Genomic DNA, 26,957 nt, shown 5'->3' on the forward strand with positions numbered 1-26,957 from the left:
GTATAACACATTTTAATTTTAGGCCTGGGCTGGGAGTCAGGCAAAAACCCTGTTACATCTTGCGTGTTTAATCCGTACAGTAACCAAAGTGGTTTCCTGGCTCCCAGTGTGTCAGAGAATAGAGTTTAAAGTACCGCTGCTTTTCTTTAAATCTCTCAATGGCTTACAACCGAAAATACATCCCTGACTGTCTTTTACGATATGAACCCTCTCAGGCTGCCGACTGTCCTCACACTCTGCACCACAGAGCTGGAACTAACGTCCAGAGAATATTACATCCGCACCGCCTTTGAGCACCTTTAAATCCAGGTTAAAAACTTCACGTTCTCCATTGCCTTTGACTGAACCTTCGATACTCATCATGAACCCTCCTGTCCTCCTATATCCTGTATTCATGCAGCTCTTCTTAACTTTTTAAAATGTGCTTTAAAAAAAAGACTTCTATTCTTTTAATTTGCATTTTAACATTTGATGCTGTTTTTTTAAGCATTATGTGAAGCACTTTGAATTGTCTGTGTGCATGAAAAATGTGCTACATACATAAACTTGCCTTGATGATTCATTTTGCAGAGTCACCACCTTTGTCCACCTAATCACCACATCAATCGGCGTGTGCGTCACGGTTTGGGTGCGAAACAGGCGTCGATAAAGCAAGAGCTGTCAGGGCGGTAAAAAGTCCACCTGAATGTGTGAGGATACACTGCACCCGCTCACATTTACGGATACTTAAAACGATTTAATGAGCCTTGAAATCAATAAAGTGCTGTTTGGTGCACAAATCAGATCGCGCTAAATGCAATGGGTAATGGGGCTGCCAATTTGCTTTGAATGGGGGAATCATTCCCAACACTTAAAGAGGAGTGAGATGATCAGGTTAGCAGGAAGATTATTTTCTATTTTTTTTTTTTCATTTTTGTGTTTGGTCCTCGTACAAAGTTAGCATCAAAGCCACATTTTTCTTAGCTGCTGTCAAAGTAGTGTGAGAGAACATTTAAGGGGGGAAAAATACAATTGAAATTCTGAATTTGTGAGGGATGAGTTCATCATCATTAGTTCTTTAAGAACCTTGAAAAAAGGAAGAGAAGAAACACACACACTGAAACTTTGCATAATCAGTATGCAAATAAAAAAAAAGAGAATCTGGCAACTTCATTTCTTTGTAACTAATCTAAATCCAGTCCTCATATTAACTATCCTCATTAGTGCCCTGTGGGAAAGTCTGATTGGTAATTCTGGACATATTCTGCTCACTGCAGTGTTTATCAGCTATACAAAAGCATCAAATTACAAGCTTTATGGCTTGAGAACTAGTGATAATAAAACATGCACATATTCTATTCTACTGAAGAGTCAGATGAGAGTAAATATAGTTTGGTGTAATGGGTTCTCATTTCAGCCCCTTTAGGCAATCCAAACTACAACATTTGAGAGACTTATTTTGGTATCCTTTTGCACTTAAGCATGCCGGGGTTCCTGGTGATGTTAAAGGATTCGAGCAGAGGTCGTTGCCCTTGTAGTGAAAAGCCAAATGCTATGTGGGCAGAGTCAAACCGAATAAACACTGAAGAGAACCACTTCAGCTGCTGTTTTCAAAAGCTATTTCGGACCAAAACATGCAGAACACTTTGATACGACAGCTGCGGAGTTTCACCATGGGGTTTTTTGAGATAGCGGTGGGGGGTGCGAGTCACATCGGGCTAAAGTGTCGTGTTGTTTCTCAGATGACAGGTATCATGAGCCGTGATTGCTACTTTTGAAGACCATTTGAAAACTGATTTGCCGGCGGATGGTGTCAGCCGGTGCTGCCGTGGGTCACGGTGAAATATGGCCAGGGGACAACATGTGATCAGAGAGCTGAGAGCAGAGCGGCAGATGAGGTGGGTGACCTTTCAGTCTGACCCACGACTGCACATCTAAGGTGGGAGGGGGGGCGCGGTAACCATGGTGACATTCGCCCTGCCGCACTTTGATCTTCCAAGAAAAGCTTCATAGAGCAGCTCTGCATAAAGATCTTCAGATCCTTTCTGTGTTTTGGTGATTGAGAATAAGTAAGTGGATAGCAGAGCGGCATATTTAAAGTTGGTAGTTAACGACAACAAAACTGACTGCTTGCATTGGTGAACGCCCCGGTTAAAGAAACTGTTACCTTATGTCAATTTCAGCAACATTGTTCAGGTGTAACACGACTCTAAAGCGCTGCGGTTCGTTGGAAACTGTATGTGAACATTTTGGTGATAATGGGACTCTCCAAACCTTCCTGCCACAACAGATCCACACTGAGAATCTGTTCTCCACTCCATCCGAAGCACTACTGGACACAACATATTATAAGATGGATGGATGGATTAAAGGAAAGCCCTGAAGTAGGATATTGTTTTTGTGATGAAAAGTCGAGGCTGCTAAAAACATAGACTGTATATACTGGATGTACGATGCGTCCCCACTTCCTCCCACTGTAGGGAAACAGGCTGTTCTCATACACTGTTCACAGCTATACCTACAAAAGGTAATGCACTGTAATTTGTATGTAATCTATGTAATCATGAACCAGGAAGTATAAAGAGCGACAAACACAGCGTAGGGAAGAGGTCAGGGTGGAAACCGTGTTCAGGTCCCGTGTGAAACCAGAAGTCAACATAGATTTATTTGTCACGCTACTTTCGTTCTTAAGTTATGCCACTTCCTGGGTAATTTTAACCCAAAATGCCCAGAGTAACGTTAGCGAGTGTCCGACAGGCCGTGTGTGTGTGGCGGCGGTGAGTGTGGGGTTGTCGGTAGCGTTATAGCTGTGAATGTAGTTGTAACAGTGTGTGTGTACAGTTTATTTGTCGGTGACTAAATCCTACAACTCCTCAGCTCAAGACAGGAGCCAACTTCCTGTATCCTGCAACTCCGGTGCAGCCTCTTAAGGTGGACCGGCTTTTCTCCTTATTATTTTTTAAAAATTAATTTTAACCTTTTAACTGATAGCATTAATTGGTTAAAATTTGTAATGCCGGTTAACGGTTAATTATTAACATCCCTAACCCTGGTATACCTTAATACCGTCCAAGCCTAGAGTGCATGCATTACCAATCAATGTGTTGCTGGGTTTATTATCTCCGCCAAGGCCAAATGCCTTGGGCCAAGGAGGTTATGTTTTCACCAAGGAGGTTATGTTTTCACCGATGCGTGACCCCGCCCCCTTCTGAGAGCAGAGAGATACGTGTGTGGATGTGTGTGCGGGAGCTGCTGACCGCCCGCAGTGAGAAAGGAAAAAGCGGTAGATGACGGGATGAGAGACAACGTAGTGTAACGTTATACAGACATAACAAGGCTGCTGAATGAGAGAGGCATCCGCCGATACATTACACGGAAACACACCGTGTTAATAAGAAGCCGACCACATCACGGTACCACCAGCTGTGAGCTGTGATCTGTTTTTAAAGTCAGGCACCTTGGCGGAGGTCTGCGCTCTCCGAGTGCCATTCTAGTTTAAAATAAAACGCCCACCTATTTCACAAAAAAATAAGATGTAGCCGGCAAACAGATGACGTTGTGTAGCTGTAGGTGTATGAGGATTCATATTTCCCTCTGTCTGACCTGCACTCACTAACCAACAGGGGTGAAGAAGACACCCACAGGTTGCAGTTGTGTTTTGCAATGTTATTCTATATTAAAATACTTCTAGGAAAAAGTTTTAGCAGTGACTGATTTTTTCAACCTACAAGATGTGGAAATCATGTTCTTAGTGGATGTTTTTTTGTTTTGGGGATTTTTACGCTGATGAATTTTTTTATTAAAGAGCGCTGCGATGCCTTTTGTCATCTGTTCCTCCCACATCAAGGCAAACTGGTGACTCATGTTTTTAATTTGTTCAGCAGCTGCTTCTTCCTTATTTATTTTTTTATTTCATCTTTACTTTAATTCAATCTGAATGTTAAAGGCTCTGCTGTACCGGTTGAGGCAGATGACCGCCCAGCCCTTACCTGGCCACAGTGCATTACCCTATCAATGCAATGCTCATGGGAGATCTCTTGTTGGGTCTCTAAACTATAGAGTACGGTCTAGACCTGATGATTGAACTGGTGGACAGCTACAAATATCTTGGCACAGTTATTGATAGTAAACTGTGTTTTGAACCTAATGCAGATGCCGTCTTTAAAGAAAGTAAAGCAGCGTCTTTTCTTTCTAAGAAAAATGAACTCTTTTAAAGGGATTATTTGTAACTTTCAGAAATGCTTGTTAACAGCGACACCTGTGGCCGTTAAGTCAACAAAAGTCAGCGTCGGGCTCGCACCCGGTCGGACACGATAACGTTTCTCTCTGCGGAGCCCCGTCACTTCACAAGACATAGGAAACCTCTGTTGGTCTCGAGGAGCTGCAGCATTTATTTCTGCACAAACATCCACTAGATATTCTCAGAACTAAACTAACTCTCCTGCAGTGTGAAGTGAGCGCGCGTTCACGTCTAGAGGTGGAGCGAGACAGCGAGAACGCCCGCGCTGTCTGAGTGAAGGCGAGCATGCAGAGGAGCAGAGACTTCAGCCACACGCGAGCGCGCATATGCGAGCGGCACGCATATGTCCCGACCTGGTACATTTATACGCTTAAAAAGTTACAAACAGTCCCTTTAACATGAGTGCAACCATGATGACACTTTTTAATCGAGGTTTTATTGAGTCCGTCTTCACCTTTTTATGGTAGCATGGTTTGGCAACCTCACTTTGTCCAACAAAAATAGACGTAATAGCCTTGTTAGAGTGGTAAGTAAAATCACTGGGGTAAGTCAGGCTCAGCTTACTGCCATCTATCACTAACAGGTCCTCAGGAGGGCCAACGCCATTTTGGACTGGTCTGATCACCCCCCTGCGAAGACAGATTGAGCTATTGTCCCTGGGACGACGCTTTAGGATGCCTGCAGGGAGGACTAAGAGACTTAAGGCATCCTTTGTTCCAGTAGCTATTGGTCTGTTGAACACTTTTAAGGATCACTTATCTCCATATGGTGATCTATTTTAAGCTATGTATGTTGTACCGTCTTGTCTGATTTGTATTGTCTGGTGTTTGTTTTAATTGATGTGACTGTGAAACGCTCGGTATTTTGTGGCTGCTAAACCTAATTTCTCCTAGGGGACAATAAAGCTGAACTGAACTGGACTGAATCTGCTCTATGTAAAAAGCTCCTCGAGATAACTATTGATGGCCATTCCCATGCTCTATTATGACTCATAAGTTGTTTCTCATTTGTGGGTTGATACCCTTTGTAACACAGATGAGGTGCTAAATTTAGTTTAAAACTCCCTCCAAAATACCACATTAAGACATCAAGACCTTGAAGAACACCATAGATAAAGCCATGCTGTGATTTGATATCAAAAACAACAAAGCAACAGCAAAACCACGTCAAAAACATCCGTTTACAAACTATCACACAACTCGTGTAGTCTACACATTCATCTTCACTAAAACCTGATTATTTAAAACACTTCTCATAGCGCGCCTGCGTAGATGAGAGACCGTTTGTGCATTTTGAATATGAAGGTTTTAGCAAAGACATATGTGTTTGGGAAGTACTGAACATACGACTGGATAAACGAGACTTGGATTATACTGCACGAGTCAGGCTGGTCTCATACACTGTACCTAACTACACCTACGAAAAGTAATCTTCATAAGTAATTCATACGTCTCCCGTATCAATTTGCATGTAATCCACATAATCGTGAACCAGGAAGTGTAAAGAGCGACAAAAGCCACATTAGGAAGGAGATTGGGGGGGAAGATGGGTCAAAAAACACCTTTTATGCTGACAAAACAAAACTCATGCTGTTCTCAAATGCAAAATCTAAGCCACTGAATCTCCCTCCTGTCACCACTTTTCAGGGCCCTGAAATTGAGTCTGTATCTCAATACAAGCACCTTGGAATTGTGATTGATGATTATCTGACTTTTAAGCCTCACATTCAGCAGCTGGTGAAAAAACTAAAGTTGAAATTGGGTTTTTATTTTAGAAACAAGTCTTGCTTTTCCTTCAAGGCCAAAAAGAGGCTTGTCGCTGCCACCTTAATGTCTGTGCTGGACTATGGCGATGTTATATACATATATGAATCTTCTCAAAGCCTACGCTCGCTGGATACCGTCTACCATGGAGTAATGAGATTTAGTACAAATTTGAAAGCCCTTACGCACCACTGCTCTTTGTATGCTCGGGTAGGATGGTCTGCCTTGTCCACCTGTAGATCGAACCACTAGCGTGTTCTTAATTATAAGGCTATTCTTGGTCTGCTTCCATCTTACCTACGGACCTATATCCTTCAAAAAAAGTATGGGAAGTTACCGTCTTCTCTCCCAGCACTTAATCCTACTAACTGTCCCCAAAAGTCCGTACTGAACTGGGAAAAATGGCGTTCAAGTATGCTGCTCCCTCATCTTGGAATCAGTTACAAAATGACCTGAAACTTGGAGAGCTGGTCTCACTGAATGTCTTTAAAGTGCTTCTGAAAGATTTCGAAGCAAGCAAATCTGGTCGCAGATGTTTTGAATGTGGATTCATGTTTTTTTTATTCCTTATGATTCTGTAATTTGCTCTTTGTCTTCGTTTTCAATTGTTATGTTATCTTTAAGTCTGCAACCGTGTAACTGTGCTGCTGCCTATCTTGGCCAGGACACTCTTGGAAAAGAGATTTTTAATCTCGATGAGATTTTACTCCTAAAATCTGAAAAGACTATACGCATGTAACGAGTGGAAATGACACACGTTGCTGGACATTTGTAGGAAAACGCACAAAAAATAAGGAATAACTTTTCATAAGGTTAACAGTTGTACGAGGATACGTTGCACAAGTTATGTGAGAGTTTGTAAAAGCATGTTGTGATAGAGGTTGTTAAACGAGGGACCCCATCTACTTCAATTCATTAAGACTTTTCTCCGTTTTCTTCAAGAATTCAAGGTAACACGGGGTGAGTAGCTGATATACAAATGGTCATTCTGTGGGTGAAGTATTCCTTTCAGCCAGGAATTAAAAAAACAGCAGCTTAGTATCAACCTTGAGCGTCATACCACTCACAGTCAGATGATAAACAGCACTGAAGCAACTCATTCAATCTAACCATGACTTAATGAACTCACCCGAAGCACTGCGAGCAAGAAAAAGGGTTTTGATTCCAATTTTATCCAATTAGGTTTGAACTCTTCTCCCCAGAAACACTCTGATGCTCTCTTTTATCTTCGCCACAGTCTCATCTGACAGACAAGCCACTGCGGCGATAATTAATCGACAAACCACCGGCCTGATGGGAATAATAGGCGTCTGGGAAGAATCAATACGACAACGCGATCCTCCCGTGCATCATATAGCTTTTCATCCGCGAGAGGTAACGGAGCGTTGCCTCTACTCAAATTTACGGCGCTTGTTCGCGGGCGTTGTCTGTCTAGCGCCTGTGTTAAGAAAAGGGACAAGCGATGGCTTCCTGGCTCTCAGGAGTGTGAGGATTGAGAGAGGATTGTCACAGCTGAAGTGCATGTTTATAGATCAGCTCTGACTGAGTGCTCCTTTAGAAAAGGCCCTTCACTGCCCAATCGATGAGGCGATTATGTCATTGTTACCTTCCACTTGATTATGGAACAGTGTGAGCTGAACACACATCCTCTCTAGGCTATATAAAGACGCAGCCCTTCCTCGTGTGTGTTAATTTGTCCTTGGATGTTTCATTGTCAGCCCTGTTAACAGCCTGTCATCCGCACTGAGACAGTAGAGAACAAATATTTACCTTGATAAACACAGACAGCTCATTAGATGTGTCACTTCAAAGGAGCACGGTAAAAATAAATCGCCACTAGTGACAGAGACATCAAGGTGTTTCAGTGTGTGTGTCTGTTTACCTGTTACAGTCGACATGCAGCAGTAGGTGGGTGGCGCTGATGGTGAGGGCGATCTTGTGCCACTGGCCGTCAGCGAGGCGGTAGGGGAAGGACTCGGAGCGCGGCTTGCCTTTGAAGCGGTAGTGGTAGCGGATCTCCTCCCTCACCCCGCTGCTCTCCAGCTCAAAGTAACTGCAGAAGAAAAGAGTAGGTCAGACACGGCTCGGCTTCCAGGACATGGTCTCTGTTCTGGTTAAAGAAATATCTAAACTCATGGAAAACACTCAGTGTTGTGTGTCCGTACAAAGCAGGTTGGTGAATTGTTTTCTAAAACTTGTTTGAGAGATGAAAATAAAAACAATTTATATTTTATACATATAATTTGATTCCAGAATGAGAGAGGAAGTGACATTTAGATTATCACTGCATAAGGCTGAAACAATTAGTCAATTAACTGATTAGTACGGCAACAGAAAAGTTATGCCACCACTATCTGAATAATTGATTCATGTTTTAAGTCATTATGTATGGAGGACAGAACCTACCAAAATAATAGAAAAAAAAAAAAGAATAAATAAATAAATGACTCACATTGAGTGACAGCCCCCTCATTTACATATTAAGGCAGAAATGCATAAAGAAATGTAAAAAGAAATGTGTAAAGAAAAGAATACAGAAATAAATACGTTTTGGGAAATAAGGGGTGAAGTGCAAAGGGAAAATCGTGCATATAATAAATAAATAAATACAAAAAAAATACATAAATAAATTTAAGGGAAAATTAAACAGGAGAGTAAATAAATAAGGGAATTAATACAAAGATAAATAAATAAAGAAGTCAATTAAAATAGAAATATCAATTTCGACTGTTTGTAACTTTTTAAGCTTATAAATGTACCGGGACGGAACAAATGCGCGCTCGCGTGTTGCCGCTGTGCTCTCGTCTCCTCTGCCTGCTTGCCTTCACTCAGACAGCGCGCGCGTTCTCGCTGTCTCGCTCCACCTCTAGACGTGAACGCGCGTTCACTCCACACTGCAGAAGAGTTAGTTTAGCTTTGAGAATATCTAGTGAATGTACAGTGGACGTTTGTGCAGAAATAACTGCTGCAGCTCCTCCAGACCAACAGAGGTTTCCCGTGTCTTGTGAAGTGACGGGGCTCCGCAGCGAGAAACGTTATCGTCTCCCCTGCGAAGCAACCGGTCGAGGAGGCGATAACGTGTCTCGCTGCGGAGCTCCGGCACCGACCCGCTTTTCATGGTTCAGAGCCCCGGCACCGACGCTGAAGCTGGAAAAGCCAACACTAGGATCAGCATTGATTCATGGAGAGACCTTGGTCTGGTCAGCTAACATTACTGCCAAGTAGGTGAAATATAGAGTGATATTGTGGGTTTAGCTGACGTGTGTCGCCTCACTGTTTTGAGCGATGTCTATGTAGAGCGAGCAAACGCGAGCCCGGCGCTGACTTTCGTTGACTTCACGGCCACAGGTGTCGCTGTTAACAAGAAATTCTGAAAGTTACAAATAGTCCCTTTAATCCATTAATTACTTGCTACATTCATTTTTTATATTATTTTTTTCTACATTTAATGATGTTTATTTATTTATTGAGTCATTTATTTTTTTATTTTAACAGGTTCTGTTTTCCATAATTATGAAGCAAAAGTTCTATCTTCTCAATTGTGAGTTGGTTTTTTTTGTTCTGTTTTATATAACTGCATGTTGAATATCTTTCAGTTTTGGACTGACGGTAAGAAAAAAACAAGCAATCTGAAGAGGTCATCTAGGACAACTTGAAATGGGCATATTCCAGTATTTTCAAACAAATGATCAATTAAAAAAGACAAGCAAACAAAAAAGGATTGACAATAAAAATCACCATTCCTCTACATGGAACAGTAAAACTCTGCTGAAGACTAAACTAATGATATTATTTTGGAGTAGCTGTTATTAGGCCCTTAGTGAACGATTTATATACAACATGAGCAAATGTCTAAAACCCTCATAGCCCCTCTTAATGCTGTGTTCACACTGCAGACGACACAGCAACAGGCTAAAAAGTAATTTTCAATGGAAGCCGGTGACACGAAGCTACAACCTGACGCCCGACACTCGTCGCCGCGTGTTGGTCATGACACGGTACGAATAAAGCTGAGCTGGTTTCAACTGTTTTCAGCGCTCCAATGACGTGGAGAAGTGTCAACCAATCATGTTTTTTCTTTTCACCCTGTTCCGTTGCATCTAAATAAATTCCAGTTCCCAGTGGTATTTAAAGCTGAAGTAGGCGAGATTGGAGCAAATATGATTAAAAAAAGTTATTTTTATAAAACGGTCGCTATATCGTGACAGTAGTACATCAAACATGTAACCTGAAAAAAATCATGTTCCCCTGTCCTCCGGTGTCCTCCGGTGTCCTCCGGTGTCCTCCGGTGTCCTCCAGTGCTCATAACGGCATCTGCAAGATTTCACAGACCGGAGAAAAAGAAGCAGTAAGAGCTGACCTGAGGTCCGCTGTCCATCTGCTGTCTATGAGAGCCGGCTGTCAATCACTCGCGAACTCCGACCAAACGGTCAAACTAGGCAGCGCTGATCAAATATGAATCAATATTCTGTTACGTTAATGCCTATTTCTCTCCTCAGATGTTTTCAGAATCATCTTGTAGTGCACGGTTTAGCTGTAAAATAAGAAAGTTTGTGACGCCGCCACCATTGTGAAATCTGGTGAAGGAACGCCAACTTCCGGTCACATGATCGGAGCACAGCCAATAGGAACGCTCTCTCAATGAAATGACCTGTGATTGGTCAAAGTCTCCCGTCACGGGCTAGATTTTTTAAAGTCTGTAAACAGAGCTATGAGGAGGAGCAGAAGTCTAGTTATCTCTCAGAACACTTGAATTACAATATGCTGAAAGGTTATTATGGAATTTTTGCCCAATGATGCCAAAAATATACTGCCTACTGAAGCTTTAACGACATAAATAGGTCAACGAGCGCTTGAGCAACACTTCAACGGCGACAATGTAGCTGGCCACGTTAGGCCGTTTTGTTGCTTTTGTCGCTCGTAGTGTGAATATAGCTTAGAAGGCTACAATATTTATTGTCTAATAATATGAAAGTGTTGGCATACCTAATGACAAATCTGCTCGTCTTACAGACGAACCGCTGGTAGGTTTTAAAATAACTATAATAATAAGGTTTTATCATCTGGCTTAGAAATATTGCAGTAACCAGTTAGATTATAATGTATCTCATTTGCAAGAGAACTTGACCTGAAGGAACGCTCAAAGAGCATCCAATGTGGAAATATTTCATCCTCTGAGGGACTTAATTAGTAAAGAAAATGTGAATCTACCAATTAGAAGTTGACATTTCTTGCATGAAGTGGAATATTTGGCCACACAGCTGCACTATAGAGAAGAGATCAGGAGGTCACTGAAGACATACGCATTCCCAAAAGTCTTGATCAAGGAAAAATGTTGACCTGATTGGACAAAATATCCAAAAATGTTCCACCTTGGGATCGTGAATATTGATACTAAAGGACGGACTAAAATACTCAACCTTATGCTCGCAGGCCAAAAATATTTACACAATCAAAATGTGTGATTAAAACTATAAAGAATTAAATGTCATTCTGTCTCGCAGACAATCTGTTTGTAGTTGCGGTCGTCATCTTAAGCAGACTACGATGACTTGCTGATCCAATATTTATTAAAAAGAGGTCACTCTCATCTTGACCCCTGTAAACACACACTGTAATTTCATTACCCAGCTGACAAACAATCATACTGCGTGTACACATGAAGGACGGTGAGTTGATGCTTCATCAAACAGCTACTGAGAGCGATTACTCAGCGTCGGCTTTCTGTAAAAAAGATGTCTGTCAGCCGGTCTAACCAAACAGAAAAAAAAGAAAGACATTTCTGTCTCAGTTTCACCGACTGTCCTCACTTGGTGGTGTGACCGCAGGCGTTCGACCTGCAGTCACACCGGCTCGTCTCCAGCACCGCGTGCGCTCGACTCTCCACCATCATCAGCCACGCTAAATTAAGAGCCAGCCAGCCAGAGACGGCGGCAGCCCGAGAGCCGCAGGCAGCCAGTCATGACATTTCAGCTTCCCTGCGGCACAAAATGACCCCCAACACTGGAACCACTGGCCTCTCACATTCACACACACACACACACACACACACAATATACAGTATGTGACACAGCTCTCTGATACATAACTCGAACCGAGCCAGAACCTAGCCTATTCTGATATATTCAGACACTGAAACACAAGTTCACACACACACAAACACACACTCGCATAGGGATCAAGCCCATTCAATACAAAACTCTATGGCTCTCATGCATATTTATGGAAAGGGAGAGTGGACCCACCCCAGAGAATATCAATGGAGGCTGTGAGGAGGCAGATTTCTCCATCTTTTCTGTTTGGAAAATGAATGAAACTGAGAAGAAGTCGACACAAACGAAACACCGAAAACAGTCAAATGAAATATAAAATATCAAGATGAGATGTTTACAGTGGCCAGGTACACATTGGTGTAAGCACTGCAGTACAGCCTCTGAATATGAGACATAAGAGAAGGAGGTTTCTATCAGTTGTGATAACATTATATTCACCAAAGTAATAGCTGATATCTGGGAATGCGAGTCCAGTGGGGACACAAGCATCAAACATTTGTTGTAAACAAGCCAAACAACAGTATGGCCAGTTTATCTAAACCAGGGATTATCAAAGTGAGGTCCGGGGACCCCCAGGGGTCCGTGGCACTCTGTCAGGGGGTCCGCGAAATATTTTGCTATAAATTATAAAATTGTGCTGTATTATTAAAAAGTACATATCTACAGATGGGGACCATTTGCGCCAATAAAACAAGCATACTGTGTCCATTACTCCCAGCCATGTTAGCTTTGGACCAATAGAAACTCTGATATGATGGTTACACATCACGTCAATCTGTCATGAATCACTTACTTCGGTCAGGGCGCAACAAACCGTTCCCGTTGCTACTTAGTTTAGCTTAGTAGCCAGCTAGCTAGCTGGCGAGCTAGCAGTCCATAGCCTCAAGTGACGCAAACTAGCTAAATTGAGAAAATATAACAATAGTTCTATCAAACGACAGCGACAGGAGACCAAAATGCGACATGTGTCTTCAGTTGCTAGCGATTGAAGCCCTAAAGCCGGTCAGCTAAAGCTACATCTGATTACAAAACACCTGGAATATCAGGGCAAAACAAAGGTGGTGTTAACATGGTCCAAATAGAAATGAGTTTCTGTTTATCACTATCAAACAGGTCTGAAGTATTTAAGTTGAAAAGTTTTACAATACAAATAGTTCTAATGTCATCTAAGAGTACAAATGGTAGTACGGTGTTTTGATTAAGAGGGGGTGCTTGGAAAATGTCCTGAAGGGGTCCCTGGCCCCAAAATGTTTGAGAACCCCGGCTCTATGTACCCCTCCATTAAAACCAAAGTGTTGTTATTAATCCCTAACTGCACAGGGAAAGTGTGCGCTCACAACTACGATAAGATCAGCAGGTCAAAGCAGAACCAGGAAGTCGGTCTATAAACTGTGATGGATATTTTCAATTTGAAGTTTGAGTTATAATTGTATTGTTCACTTTCATTTTCTCTTTCATATACTGCAAGTTCTGCTAATGTGGTGGTTTTTATTTTGTGTCATGTTCGCCTTTCACAGAGGACAGTGTCGAAATGGGAGAGAGAGAGAGAGAGAGACAAAGGTCCCAAGGCCGGAATCAAACCTGGGACGTTGCTGCTGTTATATGGCTTGCAATGAAACCACTCAGCTACCAAGGCACTTTGTTTGTTTAAGTCTCATCTAATTTGTACCAATGTCGTAATGTTATCATAGGTACATATGGACATTTTACTAGTGAAATATCTTATTTTGCATGTAAAATGTAATAATTCACATTTGAAGACATGACTTTCACATGTTTGTTTGTTTTTCCCCTAAGCCTTTAAAACATATTTCCATGCACAATAAAGCACCTTCAGTTGCTGGGTGAATGTTACCCGAAAGCCTGCATTTTTGTTTGTTGATACATGTCAGTTCATAAAAGCATTAGCCGTGGCGCGGCGTTTCCTACATAACAAGAATGAAGATGAACAAATGAATTGTTGTAACCAAGAAAAGACAAAGGGAAAATGAGAGGAGGGGGCGTCTTGTAGGGTTCAGATAACCGAGTTCAAAGCTTTCCGCGGAGCTAATGACGACCCATCAGCCCCCCACACAGCAGGCTGTGTTAATACTAAAACAATTATCACACAGTAAATTAACAAGCATCACAGGGAAGTGTTTTTCTACAACATTAAATCGCATTTGCATGCACCGAGCAGGGGCTGCTTACTCACTTACATGTTTGTGTGTGTGTGTGTGTGTGTGTGTGTGTGTGTGTGTGTGTGTGTGTGTGTGTGTGAGAAATAGAGAGAGAGGTAGAGTCAGTACGGGTATGGCTGGCCAGTTCGGCCGACTTTGTACGGCGTGTCATCGCTCTGAAATTAAATGAATACATCACTCTGCGGCTGCGGCGGGGCACCGAGCTGATAGCTCGTTTAAACCGTGCTGCAGGAGACAGAGCCGCTGACACTTGTCAGCTGGAGAGAAGAATCATTTGCATCGAACGAGGAGTAAAGCGGAGGACGAGAGCTCTCCAGCTTCGCCCTCCTCCACTGATGGAAGCCTCCTCGGGGGCTTCGAGAGGCCTGAAATCACCCGACGAGCAGAAACAGTCATCCCGATTTGACTCATGAAATAATCATCAAAGGCATTAACTCCACTTCACAGCCAGTGTTTATTTTATGAAGCATTTAGCGGTAGCTATTGTATCCCTGCGTTACAGCATATTTAATGAGGGGGAATAATCTGTTGGCAGGCAGTCCATTTGTAACTAATTGTGAAGCCTGACACACTAAAAAAATTACATATCTGTTTCTCTGTGCAAAATACAAACAATGAGCCTTATCACCATTATAAAGGCTTTCTTTTCATTGCTGATCCTCTCACATCCAGAATTTACTAAGCCACTTTTTTTTTTTTTTACTAATGGCAACTGCGTGGATCTAACAGACCCCTAATGTGAGCATCCACAGAAAAAAAAAACAGTGTTTGCATATCAAAGAAAGCCGAAAATGCTGGTTAGCTGTGGAAGAGCGAGAGAGGCTGTGCTATGATTAGAATGGTTTTGGATTTGATGGCAAAACTCTGCACTGTTTTCTGAGCAAAAATACACTTGAAAAGAAGATGTACGTGAATGAGCAGAAAGCAACAAAGAAGTGTCAGAATTTAAGTGATTTAACCAAATAATTGCTAGTAAACAAAGAGCAGCGGACGACGGATAATGGGGGTGTGGAGAGCTGCAGAGGACAGACTGCTCGTGTCCTCCAAATTTGGACAAGAACCGCTGCACTTCTGAGCCGCACTGGGAGAATCCTTTCAAAAAGCACAAAAAAGGCTTTTGTGGGCCAATTATGATGCATTCGGTCTAAGAATGTGGACTTCGACAAAGCCCCCTGAACTGGGACACAGCTTTAGATTTCATTCTCATTTTCTAGGAAAACCACACCAACTGTCAATGAAAAGAAAATTCAAGGAAACACTTACAGTATGTGATGGGAGGGGTTTTTTTGTTGCTAAATTTGACTGTACAACTACTGTACATATTAAACACCGCTGCCATCTCTGTTCTGGCTCAACAGTGGTTGAATAAGTGTCTGCCAAATAAATGTAATGTAATATTTATTTTCTTTTATGCAAATTTCTTCTCGCGATTTTTGGTTGTATCGGGCTCAGTTTTAAAGTTAGAGTGAAGATACTGGTATCATATGAAACTAGAAAACCTAAGGAATAATAATGCTCTAAGCTGCGCTAACTTTTGGCGAGGAAACACTGGCATAGCCATTTTCAAAGGGGTCCCTTGACCTGTGACCACAAGATATGTGAATGTAAATGGGTTCTCTGGGTACCCACGAGTCTCCCCTTTACAGACATGCCCACTTTATGATAATCACATGCAGTTTGGGGCAAGTCATAGTCAAGTCAGCACACTGACACACTGACAGCTGTTGTTGCCCGTTGGGCTGCAGTTTGCCATGTTATGATTTTAGCATTTTGTTTATGCTAAATGCAGTACCTGTGAGGGTTTCTGGACAATATCTGTCATTGTTTTGTGTTGTTAATTGATTACCAATAATAAATATATACATACATTTGCATAAAGCAAGCATATTTGCCCACTCCCATGTTGATAAGAGTTATAAACATTTGACAAATTTCCCTTTAAGGTACATTTTGAAGACATAAGAAATGTGCGATTAATTGCCAACTGATCGCGATTAACAACGGACAATCATGTCATTTATGGTGATTAAATATTTTAATCGATTGACAGCCCTAGTAATATTGTAAATGGAAATGTAAAGAGGTGCTCTACACAACAGGAAACTAACTTTGGTGTCGCCGTGACCCAAACATTTGCTGCACCATTCATCTACAGATATGGTGATTTTGCAGTTGTAAAATAAGATTTTCTGCATCACGACTATAGCAAATTCTATCTGAATAGAGACGCCTTAATATCATTTTTTTATTGTCCACAAAGTCAAGTTTCCATACCCGTGTCAACTAAGAAGCTCCAGGTGACATGACAACAGAATGAGAATCAATATAGTCACAATGTTACCACTGCAAGTGCAGGAATTTGTCTTGGAGGGAGTGTGCAGAGACACTAACAACAAAATACACACAGATAGACAGCTGTAACCACGACTAGAACAAGAGGAACTAAGTTAATCATGATCATCATATATTCAATCATTTAAGAGTTTCATAATGGTTGCTTATTGATATTAAAAAGTATGCAACAAGATGTTCTAAAATCTAATCGGTTCTCTACAGGACCTGTGGTGGGAGCACAACGTGTCTGCACCAGTGATTGTCACCATGCCGGCGTGATACTCTCACAGCACTTGTTGTTACGACCGGGCTCACAAGGGGAAGCTACATAAAACCAGGTGGAACTGGTAAATTAAAGTTATTTATTGACAAGGAACTTCAGAAAACACAAAAAAAGAGGTGAGCTACAAAGAAAAAAAAGGGCTGGTGTGTGCTGTTCAAATCAAATAATCAAATACAACCAAAAGAGGACTCTTCAAGATAATAGCTACAAATAACTTTACCTCAAGTAAACCAAATTAGAACTAGAACCTCAGGATGTGACCTTTCCAGATGAAGAACAAAAACAGTCAAAAAATGCACCCCTGCTCCTAGTGTTTCTAGACAGAATAATTGTGTAAGTGTATGCACAATCAGGACACATAACCTACCTACCTGGCCCAGTCTCCAGGTAGTTAAACAAGTGCCTCGCTAATTCACAAAGGCCTGAACAATGTTTAGAGACACGGTGGTGTGCCGTTCAATGGAAATCCCAGCCGCCCTGGCCAATGTTAACTCTTGTCAACAGTTTTAACTGAGACTATATTAGAAGTATCAAGAACGGGACTGATTATCCGGAGTAATGGGAACACTATTTCTGGAAAGAGCTGTGGCTGTTGAATTTTTATATTATACATTTTCTTTGCTGAGAGCACCAAAAAAAAAAATTTTGTTTTACCTCTATTGTAATCGCGTTGGGGCAAAAATCGTTAAAACAGATATCTCAAAAACTTGGACAAATAAAAGCAAAAATATCTGTGTGGTTAGATACCACTATGATGAGTATGTGGTCATTTGTAAATAATAGTAATAATCCAGAATTACAACACCGTACTTTATTCATTCATAGGAGCTCTGCAAGTCACCGTATATTCTACAACACTGTCCGGCCCATATTTCAGAATAAAAGCCTTGTGTTAACAAATGAAGGAATTCTGTCCACAGAAAAAAAAAGCTTGAGGGGTTTTATTTTGAAATTAAAGTGTTAATTTAAAAACAAGTCTTTACTTTTTTTCATCTCCGTAACATATTCTACAGATGCAGACATTGAAACTGTAGTAATGTTGCTGATATGATGTTAATATTCAGTCAATAGATCACCTTCAATGTCTGTTGCTGCTGTGAACCGCACGCGGCTCGTGTCAAAAATAGGCGAGACCTCGAATCTCTAGAAGAGACGCAGCTGAGACGCAGCTGAGACACAGCTGATGCGCGTGAGACGTGCAGTGGGCAGTGTGGCTGCTTCAACCTGTTAACACGGACTCCGAAATAAAAAAACAGGTAACGCAGCCGCCACGCGCTGCCGACGTTCCCAGTGTGAACGAGGCTTTAGCCGGTGATCCAGAGCTGTACAACCCAGCCATGAGGGAATAAAAGACAATAAACGTTGCGGTTAAAGGACCATTACAGTGACTCTCCCACACTGCCGCACAACCCTGCGCGAATCGCCCCAACATCTGATCTGGTGAATTCAGCCTAAGATGGGAAAACAGGGTCAGGTTGGAAAATACCAAAGTTACCCTTTAAAGTGATATGGACACGGCGGAGCTGATCTAGCAGCGATGTTTTAAAGTAACAACAGCTTTTTCTCATTAGCAGCAGACCATAAAACACATAGATATCCAAGGTGAGGTAGCACCAGCGATGATATAACCATATTCATAATGTGGAGACTTCATGCTAATGCGTCTCCCCATTTTCCTCACAGTCTTGTAAATGTGCTGAGAGCAGGAGAGCTGCTGGTTCAAACTGCTGAGTAATAAATAAACAGGCACAGTGCAGGGTCGCCGTCAGAGTCCCCTGAGATGGAGATTGTGGGCGGTGGAAGGGTCTCAGGAGTGCAGTGACAGCTCCGGGAAGAAGCTGTAGAGGTGACAAGTGGTCTTCATCAAAATGCACCGGCGTCATCTGTAAGAGAAAAGTTTTGGAAATGAACGGCTGCCCCGAGAGTGCTGGGTTGGCTGTATATCATCCTGTCCTTTTTCTTCAACCCCCAGTGTCATGCAGCTATTTTATGGAGGGCAGCTGACAGCCAATTATCTGCTCAATAGGGAGGTCAACACTCTGGAGCTGGTCCGTGGGACGGGAGGAGAAGGAGGTAAACCAGATACCATGATGGGAAAACGCACCGATGCCTTCAGTTACTGACCTGAAGAATGTGACCGGGATTGGTTGCGAGGCGTCGCGTGCTTCAGTTGTCACAGGTGGACTATCCTTGATGGAGTTTCTGGATTTAGCAGATTATCTCATCACATCGTCATCAAAACTGAGCCTGGCTTGAGGTGTACAGATCAACAGGCTGTGATGAGCAGGAGCAAATTAATTCTTCTTTTCACAGCGAGTGTGAACACAGTGTGTGTTCAGCAGCGTGGCATTATTAGCAGCAAAGCATGGTGCAAGGCAGACCGCCTCAGGTTCCTGGCGATGAGGTCCATCGGGGCAGCGATGCCATCGGGTTTAAACAGTTGATGGACAGGCCAGAGGGATTGGAATAACGGGGTGCAGAGGAGTGAATAAAAAAAACATCCATTCGGGTGCTTCTCTCAAAAATCCAAAGACACGAATCAGGAATAACTCTCCATGCAGGTCAGTGAGAAAGCTAACTCGCTTACTTAGGATACGATGGGTTTGTGAATCAGTAATCACCATGGTCTGAGAAGCAGTGCTATTTAATGACCACAAGAGCTTGCTTCATGAAAACTCCCATAAGAGAGGTAGACGTATTCAGATCCTTTACTTAGGTAAAAGTAGCAATAATACGCTGTGAAAATACTCACTACAAGTTAAAGTCCTGCATTCAATTTATTTACTTGAATAAAAGAATGTCAGTATTTTCAACAAAATTTACTTAAAGCTGTCAGACAAACAAGCAGTCAGAGCTGATCTGAGGTCTGCTGTCCATCTGCCGTCTATGAGAGCCGGCTGTTAATCACTCGCGAACTCCGACCAAACGGTCAAACTAGGCAGCGCTGATCAAATATGAATCAATATTCTGTTACGTTAATGCCTATTTCTCTCCTCAAATATTCTCAGAATCATCTTGTAGTGCACGGTTTAGCTGTAAAATGAGAAAGTTTGTGACCCGGCAGCCATGTTGAGATCTCTTTGGGAATACCAAGCACTTCTCACATGACCGGAGCACAGCCAATAGGAACGTTCACTCTCTGAAATGACCTGTGATTGGTCAAAGTCTCCCGTCACGGGCTAGCTTTTTTAATCACAATATGCTGAAAGGTTATTGTGGAATTTTTGCCCAATGATGCCATAAAAATATACTGCCTACTGCCACTTTAACCCTCATCCTACCGACTGGGGTCCCCGCAGACCCCAGAGGTATACTTGTTGTCATATCTCACACACACACACTTTACTCTTTCATTCCAATTTTTCATGACTTTGTCAGTCAGTTTGTTCCTAATGACTTCATATCATTGTGTTCTGTTTCTGTTTTAATTTGTGCTTTTTAAAAAGACAAATGTATCGGGGTCCTAGGGGACTTCAGTACAAAAGCACCCAATTGCAGCTTATGCAGTTAAAATAGATCAAATAGAATAGATGGATAAAATGTTTGCTATGGGTCCTACTTTAAAGTATCACACACCATCACTCTGTCAGTCAGTTTGAAGGAGACAGACAGATGCAGCAGACACACGTTTCCTCATGTCTATTTTTACACAATATGCAAATTAACTGTAACTTATCATAAAAAAATGTTTTGTTTTTTTCCCTTCAGATGACATTAATTAAATAACTAATAATGTTTTGAGAAGAAATAAGATAACATTTTGTTATGATGGTCGTTTCTCACAGTAGTTTTTTTCTTGCGGGACCCCAGTCGGTCGTCCTTGTACTGTATGTCAAATAGGTTGGTAAAATGAGGGTTAAAGTAGAAGTACTAGTTTATTCTAGTGCTAATTTATACTGTTGGGTTGTCTAATCTAACAGCTAACCCTGGTACAGCCAGCTACCCTCTCAGTTACTGTCCAACAAACTGAATCAAACTGAGTAACGGAGAGAAAGAAACTAGAATAACCGCCTTGTGGTTGTATGCCTCCACCAGCCAGTCAAGTTGCAGTTCAAAATGTCACCACTTCGTCATTTAATCCTGTTAGACATTGGTGTGTCCTTGACCTTTGACCACCAAAATCTACTCCGTTCATCCTCGAGTCCAAGTGGACATTTGTGCCAAATTTGAAGACACTTCCTCCAGGTGTTCCTGAGATATCGAGTTCATCAAAATGGGACGTACAGACAGACGGACGGACGACCCAAAAACGATGTCGCCGGCGCAGAGGCATATAAAAGAATCCTATTTGATGTACACCTAAAGACTATAGCATGTCAGATTAGATCTTGATAGATTAGTCCCTGACTCTCTGTATCAAACTGAAAAATAGTCAGTGGTGTTGAGCATCCAAGTGTTAAAAGAAACTTCTGGGGTTTGGGATGTTTTTTCTGCCAGAGAGAGCTCTTTGCTGGTGAAGGTCTCTGGGGTCTAAAAACTGTTGGACAGGTGAGGGAGATCTGGTAGTCTCAGGGGCGTCAGGGGGATCCTGTCATTCAAACTAACAACAAACACAATGGAGGTGTCTGGGAAGTGTGGGGCAGGGTGAGTCTAAGATCGCCTTTTTGCTGCCAGTCAGCAAGCTGAGCCTCTGTCGTGCTGTGTGAGTAATTTATTTTCCTGTGGGCTTGATGTTCTTCAGGGTTCTCTTCCTTCCTATGGGCGTCTTAAGCAGATGTGGAGTTTCTCTTTACAATGATGTCTTTTTTTGTTTTTGTTTATGAAGGCAAACTCACAGAAATGGAGACAGCAGCAGACGGACCAACTGTCAAAACTATCTTGAGCATGTAATAGCCTTCAATATGTGGCCCGATGCCTTCAGGCTCTGTACGCAAATTGCATTGTTTGAATGATCCAGGTCGGCCTGTCAAGCCAAATCTACCAATTTGTCCACAAAGTGTGTCTCATACAGTATGTGGCACAGCTGACTGGTTGTCCGGTTTCCAATAATGTTACATGTCCTATTAACAGGCATGCAATTACATCCACCTTAGCCAAGATAGTTTGCACACCAGCAAGAATGATTAACGGAAAATTATTCTGCATTTTGGTCAGCCTATGTTAGTTCATAGAAATTCTGAAGAAGACTCTGATGAGCAGAGGGAATTGTTGTCAGTCAGCATTTGTACTATATCGCATCCTTTTTCTTAGAACAAACACGGCTGAAGAATAGTCCAGGGAGTGCAGAGTGGAAACTGGTATGTGTCTGAGGTGAGAGGGTGCAGCTCATCCCTCAGCCCCTACTCCACAGGAGAGATCAGGAGTTCAGGATCAAAGCCAGCAGGGTTTTCTCTCTCTACCATTCACACACAAATCCCATCTGATGGCAAAACACATTTCGGAAAAATTCTGCAGATCAAATTTAAGCATAAAATAAACAGAGAGCAGAGATTCGCCGTGGCAGCCCAGAACAGCACCAAACAGTTCCTTTTTTCCTTTTGAAGAATTTTCAGATCATCTGCCAAGGAACGATAAACAAACCAAATTGCTTATTGCAATTTTGGCACAAAAAAAAAAAGATCATACTTCTTAGCAATATGTCCCCCCACCTGTTTTTCAAGGCTATTATATAGAGTGCACGTTAGAATCAGATGGTGAGAGTTAATTTATCAGATGACAGGATTTATTCCAATGAGGATTGATGCAATCCAAAACTACAAAAAGGAGACCCATCTATTACGATGACATCTGGCCATGATTGTAGAGATTCAGGAATGCATAAGTGTTGCATTTTTTGTAATGGATTTTGCAAAACTACTTACTGCTTCTGCTAATAACTAATAATACTAATAAATTTGATTATGGAAAATATTGTTGAAAGTACAAACTCTCAAAAGGGAAGATAATCTCCAGCAATGTATCAGGTGGAAAAAAAACAAGGTCAGGTGAGTGTAACGTAATGAAAACATGACTTACGTCACAACGGGATTTCCAATGAAGTCAATACAACTTACAGTACTGTGTAAATCAAAGACGTGGAATTAGGCAACAATATTTTAGCATCATTGGGTAAAAATTCCACAATAACCTTTCAGCATATTGTAATTCAAGTGTTCTGAGAGAAAACTAGACTTCTGCACCGCCTCATGGCTCTGTTTTCAGGCTTTAGAAAATCTAAGTAATTAAAAAAGCTAGCCAATCATAGGTCATTTCAGAGCGAGAGCGTTCCTATTGGCTGTGCTCCGGTCATGTGAGCGTTGCTTGGTATTTCCCCAAGAGATCTCAACATGGCTGCCGGGTCACAAACTATCTAATTTTACAGCTAAACCGTGCACTACAAGATGATTCTGAAAACATTTGAGGAGAGAAATAGGCATTACAGTAACATAATATTGATTCATATTTGATCAGCGCTGCCTAGTTTGACCGTTTGGTCGGAGTTCACATGTGATTGACAGCCGGCTCTCATAGACGTCAGCTGGACAGCAGACCTCAGACCAGCTCTGACTGCTTGTTTTCCTCCGGTCTGTGAAATCTTGCAGATGCCGTTAGGAGGACCGGAGGACACAGAGGCACATGATTTTTTCAGGTTACCTGTTTCATGTACTACTGTCACGATATAGCGACCGTTTTATAAAAATATATTTTTTTAATAATATTTGCTCCAATCTCGTCTTCTTCAGCTTGAAGGTAAGAATTTTAAAGTATTTTATAAAGGTTCGTTCTGACTGATAAACTCACTGATTTACCTATCAAGACACCTTATACGTTCCACTTTAGGGTTGTTCTTGTGCTCATGTTCAATTAACTGTTCATGTTAAAAGTAAATCTATAAAATATTTACTGCATCCAACTTCTCCATGCTTACTCAACAACATCCCCAAACTTTTACCACAAAGTCTAATTTTACAAAGTCCCTCTCCTCCACCTCCGTGTGTGTTTTCAACTCCCACCTCATGTCGACTTCAGCTCAGCAGGTTTCCTTACAAGAGGAAAGCCTGTATAGGTGCTTATGAACTGAGGCATGTAGATAGAGACAGACCTGTAGAGTGACAAAGGGGCAGGCAGATGAACAGAGCAGCTGGAGGAGCTGGCTGAGCATCTTAGGTGTGTTTAAGTGTTCAGGTGGGAAGAGCAGTGGAGAGGACGGGCTTTGAGTTAGTTCATCACACAGCTACTGCCACTTGCTGACAATGAGAGCGTTACCGGGACCAAGAAAACTGCTGGCTGGGCAGAAATAGGCTTTTGTTCTATTCAGCCTAGTGGAGCAGCAATAAACCTTCTCTCCCCATTCCCCAGTGCCGGGCACAAGCAGAAAAAAAGAAAAAAAAGTTTCTTCTGCTTTTGCAGCGGGTAGCGAGAAAATGCTTGCATTCAAAGGACGTTTTCACTTTGAGGATGAGGAGAGCGGAGGATGAGAGGAGGGAGGAGAGGAGGATATTATCATATTGGGAAAGCGGAGCTGGCAGAGGATGTGGGAGGGAAGAGAGGGCGGTTTGATTGTGCTGAGAGAAAGACGAAGAAGTAAAGAAGGGACAGAAGGAATGTATGATTGGATTCGGCCCGAGTGGTAGAGCTAGCTGTCTGTTAGCTGGCTGAATGGGAGGCCTGTGTTATAATGGGAAAGAATGGGCATCGGCCGAGGGCTCTAATAGGGCCTTCAGAGAGGATTCAGAGGTTCAGAACAAATCTCCGGTCACAATGGGGCACAGGTCTGCACCGAGCCAGTCAACGCTCTGTCCATCTCGCCAAATTTAATTACACTCGCAGTGTGGCAGTCTGACTCACACAACAGCTCGTCTCACAATAACTTCAGCCTGCTGCTTGACTTGGCTAGATTTGCATCCAAATATCTCCTTTATCAACAATACACAATATTGGAAAGAAAAGGAAGAGGCCTGAAAATCAAGTAGCTGGCTGGATGTTATAAATAAGGAATAAATGGCTAAATATTCAGTCTGTATTGTGAGATTATTATGAGTCAGTTCTCCTATGATGTCAGGTCATGTAGATATTTAGATTTAGGCTAATGTGTTGAGATTTTATGATATCTACATTTGAAAGGTAACAGTATCCTGTTAAGCTGAATAATCCACAGATCTCACCCCGCAAAAGACAATATCCCTACTAAACTGTTTAGATGGCTAATGAAATATTCCACTAATATTCCCGTTTACATGCAGCCGTGCATACTCCGATCAACGTAACCGGTGGCGGAGTTGTTTGACCAAGCTAATGCAGCCTCCCCCTTTTCATTACTTCAACCACCTTCTTGAAAAGGTCGGCATTGTGATAATTTGCACATATCCAAGTACCTGTCGATATGCAAGTCTTTCATAATGTTTAAAAGTAGGAGTGTTTCTCACTCCGACCAGAAATGTGGGCTTTTCTTTTGGGCATGCATCTCTGCAAACTGTCGGCTAGTTGGTTTGTGTTATATGTTGTGTTATTATGTTGCCGTAATAACCCCAAATGAGACGCATGTTCTTAATGCGCTGTATACATGTCCAAAGAATGCTCCTGAAACCAGAATAATATCGGTATATCCCACATGTCTTAATGGGAAAATGCTCAATTTTGAATAAGGCCTAATTCAGGATATCCAAACGGAATATGCTGTTTACATGACCCGTATCAAATTCTGAATATTGACCTATTTGGAACTACAATTCGGAGAGGATCACAATCCTGATTCAGGAATTTTTCCACCAAAATATAATGGATTGTTCATTGTGCACCCCACCCCATCAAAAAATTTCATTCAAATCCATCGCAAACTTTTGGAGTAATCCTCCAAACCAACAAACCAACGCCAGTGAAAACATAACCTCCTTCCTAGGCCTTCGGCCTTGGCGGAGGTAATAATAGTAGAATATTATATTGCTTTCACATCAGGGAACCCAAAGTCCAGTTCGTTAGATTAGTGTAAACCGTGCCCGAGTACGGTACGGAGCCCGCTTGAAAAGGTGGTCTGGAGTACGGTTTGTGTGTACTCGGGTACGGTTGGCATCTGGTGTGAAAGCCAACCATACCGAAACAGGATAGTGGACTGCTAATAACGCGAGACAATAGTAGGCGATGGGGTTGGACGATGTTTGTTATTTTTTTTTAGCTAGTTTAATGGTCTGCCTCCGAAGAACGAGAGTCGCTCAGATGCTCAGCGGGCAGAGAGAGAGACAGCGGGGAGAAACAGAGTGTAGAGTCTACACATTTTCACATCAAACTCAGTGAAATAAGGGTTGATTTCGACCAAACCAGAGTTGGTGATTGTTGGAAAGACTCATGACGACGGTTTTGGTGAGTTTTATTTTGTTTCTGTCAAGTTTGAATGAAGTGTTTTACGATGATCTGCTGCTAGAACAGCTGATCTCAACATAAACAAATACACATGGATGATGACACAAGGGTACTCGGGTACGGAACAACTTTACTAATGTGAAAGCTGAGCCGCGGGGGAGTGGAGACGGGGGGCTATCTTACTCGGGCACAGTACGAATCAATCATACCTAATTTGAAAACGCCCTTAGTGTGCATGTAAAAAGAGTCATTGATATGCCACCGCAAATCCTCTTAGGCAGGAGGTTATGGTGGATGGGTGGGTCAACAATCCTCTCTTTGACCTTGAAGACAATTGTCCACATCCCGTTGCCTATACTAAAAGTAAACACTGGTTTCTTTAAAGCATGACCACAATTGTTCTCTTCTTGTGCCTTAATCTAGCCGCAGCGGTGACCGATCAGAAAAAAAAAAGTCATGAATCATTTTTATGAGGCACTGCCAAATGTCGTCTTGATCAGAATACGCTCGTTTTGGTTATTTTGGAGGCCAATGACATATCATGTATTTGCTGTTTTGGTTGGAGGACTTATTGCTCAAAACTTGGGCAAATAAAACCAGTGTGAGTATGCCTACATATCACTAGGGTTAAGAGCAGAAATATGTCTTGTTGTAATTTGGGAAAACAGATCTTTTTAAACTCAACAACCCTCTGATTACTATAAATGTCTGGCTCCAGGAATCAGTATACTGTACCACAGTATAACAAGTGGCTGTGTTTGAGCATGGCTGAGTGCCTGTAATACAACATTTGTTTAGTCCGAGCACTCCTCCGAGCTACATATGCTGCGTGGTGCATGTCATTGTGCC

General features: G+C 42.1%; 1 protein-coding gene across 1 annotated transcript in view; it reads right to left on the reverse strand.

The window, feature by feature from the left end:
- The window catches only part of LOC141760306 (protein kinase C-binding protein NELL1-like), a 377,384-nt gene that overhangs the window by 291,917 nt on the left and 58,510 nt on the right, over positions 1 to 26,957 (reverse strand). The window contains exon 4 of the mRNA XM_074622982.1: positions 7,865 to 8,035. Within this exon, the coding sequence (XP_074479083.1) occupies positions 7,865 to 8,035 (171 nt within the window). The remainder of the gene's footprint in view (positions 1 to 7,864; positions 8,036 to 26,957) is intronic.

Source organism: Sebastes fasciatus, chromosome 2 (genome assembly GCF_043250625.1).
Source record: "Sebastes fasciatus isolate fSebFas1 chromosome 2, fSebFas1.pri, whole genome shotgun sequence".
Classification (NCBI taxonomy): Eukaryota; Metazoa; Chordata; class Actinopteri; order Perciformes; family Sebastidae; genus Sebastes; species Sebastes fasciatus.